Source organism: Schistocerca americana, chromosome 7 (assembly GCF_021461395.2).
Source record: "Schistocerca americana isolate TAMUIC-IGC-003095 chromosome 7, iqSchAmer2.1, whole genome shotgun sequence".
In the NCBI taxonomy this organism is placed as follows: domain Eukaryota; kingdom Metazoa; phylum Arthropoda; class Insecta; order Orthoptera; family Acrididae; genus Schistocerca; species Schistocerca americana.
Window position 1 is genome coordinate 322,501,950 of NC_060125.1, and position 9,305 is coordinate 322,511,254.

At 36.2% G+C, this 9,305-nt stretch overlaps 1 protein-coding gene across 2 annotated transcripts in view; it reads right to left on the reverse strand.

Annotated features, from left to right (window-relative positions):
• The window catches only part of LOC124622150 (D-threo-3-hydroxyaspartate dehydratase-like), a 130,601-nt gene extending 121,860 nt beyond the window's left edge, over positions 1–8,741 (reverse strand). Inside the window, exon 1 of one of the 2 annotated variants that reach the window (XM_047147788.1) lies at positions 8,616–8,741. In XM_047147788.1, coding sequence (XP_047003744.1) covers positions 8,616–8,622 — 7 coding nt within the window. In that variant the 5' untranslated portion in view covers positions 8,623–8,741. Of the gene's footprint in view, positions 1–8,075; positions 8,163–8,615 lie in introns of those variants that run through there. The other variant, XM_047147787.1, reaches the window with a different exon arrangement.
• Between the last annotated feature and the right edge of the window lie 564 nt (positions 8,742–9,305).

Sequence of the window (9,305 nt, forward strand, 5' to 3'; positions counted from 1 at the left end):
ACAATCCACTCCCCTACACGTGAAACGAATCATTCTAGCCCTACCATAGACCAAATAATAATAAGCTCCAAAACAAAATATAAATCAGTTGTAATTAAAGCCGTACTGGCAGACCATCATGCACAGGCTATAATCTTTTGCGTAAACACTAATCCATCCTATAATTATATGAGGAAGACTACACACGTGGGCAGACCTTTCAGTAATACTGCAGTACAAACATTCCAGAATTATCTCCAACAAGAATCATGGGAGATAGTGTATAGTACAGAAAATATTTATGATACATTTCAGACACTCATGAATATTTTTAAATATTATTTTGGTCTTGCTTTTCCATTGAAAACCAAAACAATGCAAACCACTAAAAGCAACAAGTGGATTACTAGTGGTATAAGGAAATCTTGTGCTAGAAAATGGTACCTTCACAATATTGCAAGAAGCTACAACACAACTCAGGAGTTTGATAGTTACTTTAAAAAATATAAATCTATCTTAACAAAATAATAAAGGAGGCAAAGAAACGAGACAATAACAAATACATAGAAGATGTTTCAAACAGAACCAAAGCAATCCGGCAAGTTGTAAAAAAAGAAACCAAATCTTACAAAAGTAGAGTTAATAATATAGTATTAAAGGCTGGCTTGGAAACCATTAATAACCCACAGGAAGTAGCTAATATGTTTAATAACTATTTTATAAATGTAACAGAGAAACTACTACAACAGACTTCTAATAAAAAACAGCATACAGAAACAGGGGAAAAAGTCTCAAGCAGATCAATGTTTCTGTACCCAACAAATGTAGAATAAGTACAGGTTACAATAAAAAGTCTCAAAATGAAACACTCTGCAGGTGTGGATGATATACCTGATTTCATTATAAAGAAGTGTGGGGACTTGATTACTGAGTCCTTAACCCACCTATGTAACCTATCTTTTGCTACAGTAACTTTTCCTTCATGTTTGAAAATAGCAAAAGTAAAGCCATTATACAAGAAAGGAAACAAAGAAGACATTTCCAACTACAGACCACTGGCACTTCTGCTGTTTCCTCAGAAATATTAGAAAGGCTTTTCAATAAGAGGCTAACAGACTTCTTAGAGGTAAATGGCATTCTGTCAGAATATCAACATGGATTTAGCGCAAACCGCTCAACTGAAGCTGCAGTTCACTCCTTTCTATTAGAGGTACTGATAGCATTAGACAACAAAAAACTTACAATGGGCATATTTTTAGATTTGTCATAGGCATTTGACACCATAAATCATGACAAATTGCTACACCAGCTAGAAAATCTTGGCATTAGGGGAACAGCTAACAACTGGCTCAGCTCTTATCTTAAGAACAGGGAACAATATGTGGAAATAGATCAAGAATGGGACAATGTCATAAGGAAATATAATTCCAAGCTACTGACTGTTAAATATGGAGTGCCACAAGGATCAGTAATGTGTCCTGTACTGTTCTTACTCTATGTAAATGACCTAAATAAAAGCAATGACAGCAGTAAAATATTTCAATTTGCTGATGATACAAGTGTTCTAATTGCAGGAAACTCAGAAGAAACTCTTGTAAAAAACATAAAAGAAGCCACTGACATGCTAACATGTTACTTTGATGACTTAATAATAAGCACTGAAAAAACTGTAGCTATGGATATACACACAGCACAAACAAAAAATCTGATATCACCCAATCTAGAGCTATACGGACAGACAATTGCCAAAACAGCCTGTACCAAATTTCTGGACTTCATCTACAAGACAACTTGAAATGGAAAGCACATATTGAGCAAATGAACAAAAAATTAAGTACTTCTTGTTTTGTGCTGCGTATATTAAAAAATTGTACCAGCTACAACATCCTTCAGTGTGTATATTATGCAGTTGTACACTCTCACTTCCAGTATGGGATTATGTTCTGGGGAAATTCTGGAGATGCCATCAAAACATTCAAAATTAAAAAAAAAAAAATTATAAGAATAATGAAAGGGGTAGATAATCGCAAATCATGTAGATCACTGTTCCGAAAAAGGATGATCATGCCACTTCCTTGCATATATATACTTGAAAATATAATGTATTTAAAGCAAAACTTACATACAAAAGTACCATTCATCACTCAAAATCACACAATACACAGCTATGATACAAGACAAAAATTGGATGTACATGTTCAAAGCGCCAACACAAAGTTATTTCAAAACAGCCTTATCCATCCTAGTATCAAACTATAGAATGCCATACTAGATACCATTAAAAACATTGGTCACTTCAAATTTAAACTGAAGCCGTACTTGGTTGATCACTGCTTTTACACAGTAAATGAATACCTACAAAACTAAGGATGTAGGTTGCAGTAGGTACTGGGAGATGAAAAAGCTTGCACAGGATAGAGTAGCATGGAGAGCTGCATCAAACCAGTCTCAGGACTGAAGACCACAACAACAACAACAACAACAAAACTAATTTTTTGTGTGTTTACCCAATGTAGTCTCATTCAGAAGAACATTCATATTTTCTCTCTCTGTATATAGGGTAACAACATTTATTTAAGTATTCATCGTTAATTGATATATTTTGATATATTAATGTGTTATTATATACAAAGGTATATTATATGTAAAACTGTTAATAAAAAAACAAATATCTCTTGCACATTGTGCAGCTGTAGATGAAAATGGATCAATAAATTAATAAATCAACAGACAATGGGTGCATGAAAGTGAAAGATTCGCTCTTCAAGTTACCAAAGAAGCAAGAAGTGCAAAAGAGGAAGCTTGAAGATGACAAAATGCTGCGTGATGAAGACTATGCTTCAGGAATGTTCTGCGGCACAGTTTAATTGGACTCATACCTTCATTCGCAATTTCCCCCAAGTTGTATTTTTCAGAATTCAGGTACAAATATTTCCTGAAGTTTATAAAACATTGCACTAATTTTTTTTTTCTGTAACTTGCAATAGTCCATACCTGTGTAGTAGACCTAAGCTTTATTGCAGAATAAACTAAACCATAGAAAAAATAACGTTTTTATTAGGAAAAAAATATAAAAATTAAAGTGTAAGATGTGATATTTTTTAACCTTGTAATATACATAATAGGTGGAATTAAGTAAGTCTAGTACCTCGTCCATCATGTCATGCATATCTGGTAAAAATTTGGTCTCCTTCAAATGTATAACATTGGATTAAATGGTACCTCAATTTGAGGAAGCATTTTGAGGAAAAAATTGCATCAATTTCTTTGTAATTTTTAATAACCCTAAGCAGGTTCAAAAATATTTAAAATACTTCTAATATGTTTAGAAAGTGTGCTGCAAAACCAGTATCAACAAAAAATCTGTACAAATATACATTATAAACTGAGCCTGAAAGAAATAGGTGTTGATCTTTACTTAATATTGAGCCAGAGAAGTACCCTGTATCCTTAACTACTTTGTCAATTTTTTTGTACGTGTTTACATATTTAAGTAATTCAGGGTTTTGATTAACTTTTGCATCCATATGCAGTTTCCTCCCCTTAATGATGGATATTTTAATTCATTTTGCCATTCATACTCTACTTTTGTCAGACTTAGTCCATACTGTTACAAAGGGAAGCATTCATTGAAAATACTCATGACTTTTGTTAAAGATTAGATTAATACTAGTTCCATGGATCATGAATACGATATTTCGTAATGATGTGGAATGAGTCGAATTTTCCAATACATGACATAATTAGGTTAATTTAACAACATACTTAAGTTAATACAACAACTTTATTTTTTGTTTTTTGTTTTTCTTTATTTTTTATTTTTATTTTTTTTAATATATTTTTTTTTCCTTAATTTATATATAAAAATTCCTCTATGGAGTAGAAGGAGTTGTCATTCAGAAATTCTTTTAATTTCTTCTTAAATACTTGTTGGTTATCTGTCAGACTTTTGATACTATTTGGTAAGTGACCAAAGACTTTAGTGCCAGTATAATTCACCCCTTTCTGTGCCAAAGTTAGATTTAATCTTGAATAGTGAAGATCGTCCTTTCTCCTAGTATTGTAGTTATGCACACTGCTATTACTTTTGAATTGGGTTTGGTTGTTAATAACAAATTTCATAAGAGAGTATATATACTGAGAAGCTACTGTGAATATCCCTAGATCCTTAAATAAATGTCTGCAGGATGATCTGTTATTATATCTGTCATTTGTTGAAGTATGTTTGCTGGCTCACCACATGGTTAGGCTTTGGTCTGTAATAAATACCTCCACATTTTCTTGACTGAAGTGCCTACATATTTTTGTTGTGTAGCCGGTATTTAATTTTGATAGTGATAACCTACAGACAGTGCTGCATGGTTTGATACACAAAAATCTGGAATAAAATTTTCTTTTACAGTGTAATTATAGCTCCTTACAATATTATCAATACATGTTGAAACAGTTTGTGTCACTCTTGTGCACTGGTCAAAATTTAGATTTAGTCCATTTGTGGCTGTCTAACTCTTTAAATGTGGAGCACATTTGTCATCAGTTCTTACAGCTATGTTAAGTTAACATATATAACAGTTTTTAATGTATGTAATAATGTTTCATTTATCTAGGAATACAGTGCCTATACAGTACCCAAGGGTGTGACATATGCTGATGATTAACTTTTGAATGTAAAGACAGAGATTTAGGAACCAGGTTTTAAATTGTAAGACATTTCTCGGGGCAGATGTGGACTCTGGCCACAGTCTATTGGTTATGAACTGTAGATTAAAACTGAAGAAACTGCAAAAAGGTGGGAATTTAAGGAGATGGGACCTGGATAAACTGACTAAACCAGAGGTTGTACAGAGTTTCAGGGAGAGCATAAGGGGACAATTGACAGGAATGGGGAAAGGAAATACAGTAGTAGAAGACTGGGTAGCTCTGAGGGATGAAGTAGTGAAGGCAGCACAGGATCAAGTAGGTAAAAAGACAAGGGCTAGTAGAAATCCTTGGGTAACAGAAGAAATATTGAATTTAATTGATGAAAGGAGAAAATATAAAATGCAGTAAATGAAGCAGGCAAAAAGGAACTTAAGCGTCTCAAAAATGAGATCGACTAATGGCTAAGCAGGGATGGCTAGAGGACAAATGTAAGGATGTAGAGGCTTATCTCAAGAGGAGTAAGACAGATACTGCCTACAGGAAAATTAAAGAGACCTTTGGAGAAAAGAGAACCACTTGTATGAAGATCAAGAGCTCAGATGTAAACCCAGTTCTAAGCAAAGAAGGGAAAGCAGAAAGGTTAAAGGAGTATATAGAGGGTCTAGACAAGGGCTATGTACTCGAGGACAATATTATGGAAATGGAAGAGGATGTAGATGAAGATGAAATGGGAGATACGATACTGCGTGAAGAGTTTGACAGAGCACTGAAAGACCTGAGTCGAAACAAGGCCCCGGGAGTAGACAACATTCCATTAGAACTACTGACAGGTTTGAGAGAGCCAATCCTGACAAAACTCTACCATCTGGTGAGCAAGATGTGCGAGACACGCGAAATACCCTCAGACTTCAAGAAGAATATAATAATTCCAATCCCAAAGAAAGCAGCTGTTGACAGATGCAAAAATTCCTGAACTATCAGTTTAATACGTCACAGCTGAAAAATACTAACGCGAATTCTTTAAAAACGAATGTAAAAACTGGTAGAAGCCGACCTCGGGGAAGATCAGTTTGGATTCCATAGAAATGTTGGAACACGTGAGGCAATACTGTACCTTACAACTTATCTTAGAAGAAAGATTAAAGAAAGGCAAACCTACGTTTCTAGCATTTGTAGACTTAGAGAAAGCTTTTGACAATGCTGACTGGAATACTCTCTTTCAAATTCTATGGTGGCAGGGGTAAAATACAGATAGCGAAAGGCTATTTACAATTTGTACAGAAACCAAATGGCAGTTATAAGAGTTGAGGGACATGAAAGGGAAGCAGTAGTTGGGAAGGGAATAAGACAGGGTTGTAGTGTCTCCCCGATGTTATTCAATCTGTATATTGAGCAAGCAGTAAAGGAAACAAAAGAAACATTTGGAGTAGGTATTAAAATCCATGGAGAAGAAATAAAAACTTTGAGGTTTGCCGATGACATTGTAATTCTGTCAGAGACAGCAAAGGACTCGGAAGAGCAGTTGAGCGGAATGGAAAGTGTCTTGAAAGGAGGATATAAGATGAACATGAACAAAAGCAAAACGAGGATAATGGAATGTAGTTGAATTAAGTCAGGTGATGCTGAGGGAATTAGATTAGGAAATGAGATGCTTAAAGTAGTAAATGAATTTTGCTATTTGGGGGGCAAAATAACTGATGATGGTCAAAGTAGAGAGGATATAAAATGTAGGCTGGCAATGGCAAGGAAAGCGTTTCTGAAGAAGAGAAATTTTTTAACATCAAGTATAGATTTAAGTGTCAGGAAGTCGTTTCTGAAAGTATTTGTATGGAGTGTAGTCATGTATGGAAGTGAAACATGGACGATAAATAGTTTGGACCAGAAGAGAATAGAAGCTTTTGAAATGTGGTGTTACAGCAGAATGTTGAAGATTAGATGGGTAGATCACATAACTAATGAGGAGGTGTTGAATAGAATTAGGGAGAAGAAGAGTTTGTGGCACAACTTGACAAGAAGAAGGGACCAGTTGGTAGGACATGTTCTGAGGCATCGCGGGATCACAAATTTAGATTGTAGGGCAACGCGGAGGGTAAAAATTGTAGAGGGAGACCAAGAGATGAATACACTAAGCAGATTCAGAAAGATGTAGGCTCCAGTAAGTACTGGGAGATGAAGAAGGTTGCACAGGATAGAGTAGCATGGAGAGCTGCATCAAACCAGTCTCAGGACTGAAGACCACAACCTTCAAATATATGTTATTCATTTATATGACAAAAATTCTCTCTGCTTTCAGAGTCTACTGAGGAAGTAACTGGTATGCAAGAGGCTCTATAACCACTAGCTCTACGGTGGTAGCCATTTTGTAGTCTGTAAACTTATTGAAGAGACTGATATTTTCAGTTTCGGACATATGTTCATTTAGACATATTACCTTTAGGATCTACTAACTCTAAAAAGATGTTAAACCCTAATCTTCTTTCCTTTTCCCACCCATTACATCATGCTACATCTTTTAGTCTGGACACTCTATAGAGAGAGAGAGAGAGAGAGAGAGAGAGAGAGAGAGAGAGAGAGAGAGAGAGACTAACTAATAACAAAGATTGCTCTGGTGTGGTCCTACCCACCCAGTAAAAGATTTTTAATTTCTTGCTTTATGTAAAACAGTGTTTGCTGTAATAAATGCAATGCATATAGAGCTTACTGCAATATATTTGGGCGCCTACCAGGCCTATGGAGTGGTTGTAATTTTCATTCATCGCACTGTTTTATTTCTGTCTTATGTAACAATGATTCAACTGTTATTGTTATGTTTCTGGCGTTTAATTTTTTGAGTGCGCCGTTACTAAAAATTGTGTGTTCCGCTTGCATTGGCTGTACACATTTGTCAAATGTCTCGAAAGAACTGAAGGTATTGTGTAAGTCCAGACAGAAGTTACCGAATTTGAGGCCCCTCCTTGGAACTTTTTATTGATTTATAACGCTTGACTCATCGTCTGTGCCTTATCCTTCACTATTTGACCCATAGTGTGACTTTCCTTCTTCCATCTTACAAGGCTGCGTAAATACATTTATAACTTACCATGTCGCAAATCTATCATTTCTTAAACAATATTTCGTCGACGAACAATATTCATTACAGTAACACCATCCGGTACGATGCCCCACCTGCTTTCCTCGAACACAATGTTGAGTGTCTTGATACCACCATTGCCCCATTTCGCCTTAAGAAACAAGTATAGCGTGCCTCCCAGCATGGTGAAAACTTCACATCAATTTGGTGGGTGCGTGTTAATTGCCTATTTATTGAAGTAGCGCCTCATCTGACCTCACGAGGTTGAGTAGACTCTGTTTCAGGGCTTTTCACCTCAGTAAAACTCGGAATCGAACTCCGGACCTCTGCTTCAGTTGTAAGCAACTATATGCAATTAGTAATTTTATTATCATATTGATCATACATTGCATGCAGGGAAGCATATGATGATGTAGGCCAATTCAACTCTTCCATGCCCACGGAAACGGCCGTGAAAAAACGATTAGCTTATCTTTTTTTTTTTATCCTTGATGTTCATCTGTTGGTTTTTATTCGAGATCACTCTTTTCATCTGTTGAAACTTGTTCTATAGTATAGTGTAGGCTAGTATAGGATGTACATTAACAGCCAAGGGATGCACTGTGTATAATAAATAACGTTACGGTAGCTTCATTCGTCATTCAACATACAATTATACATAAAGAAGCAGGCTGTGGACACCAATGGTTTCAGTTGTGAACTTGAGCCACTACGCATCTCAGTTCCGGTACGACTGAAATAGGAAGGGATAGTAACAGTGACAGTATGACAGTACTGTCAAGAGTGCAGTAACATGCTGTACTTCTGTCTGTGTTACGAAATAATACCCATCGTCAAGTCACTTGCGTGATAAGTACTACATCCCGCATCCTGCTGTTATTATTATTATTGTTACTCATTACAGAAACAAATACGGTACCCGTACCTGACATGGTAACAGGTTCGCCTTGCGCAGACGAGACACTACTTCATAACAGTTTCGTCTTGCACAGAAGACACACTCCTCTTAACGCCAAGGCCGACGCGAACTAAACAGCTGCTCGATTCAGACAACAGCTAGCACGTGACAGTCGTAAGCCAGCGGCGAGAGAAGTATATTGGCGCCAAAAGATAAATTAGTGGCCAGAATTCACAAGCTTTCGTAGTTTTCTGTGACACGGAGGATGAATCCCTGCAGGGCGAAATATCTAATATTTTTAATGGCCAGCACCAGAATTGCAGATACATGGTATGTTTGACTTGTAGAGTACCACATTGTGTAACTTTTTGCGATAAGAACGTTATCAATGAATCTTTCCTTGATAAGGACGTACCTTTATGTATTACGGAGTCCTTACAGATACAGATTGTAGCAAGGGGCGATTCAAGGTCGGGCGGGGCGCGTAGCAGCAATGGATGAACTGCGAGGCCTCTATCCGGCAGTAACTAAATGTTTTTAAATGTTTTGTATTACTTCTGTACAATACGTGAACGTTGTTGTTGAAATCGGATTTGATGCAGCTCTGCATACTAGCCTATCCTATGCCAGTTTCTATATTTCTGCATAACTACTGCAACCCACATCCGTTTGAACATGCTTACTGTATGCATCCTTTCGTCTCCCTAAACAATTTTT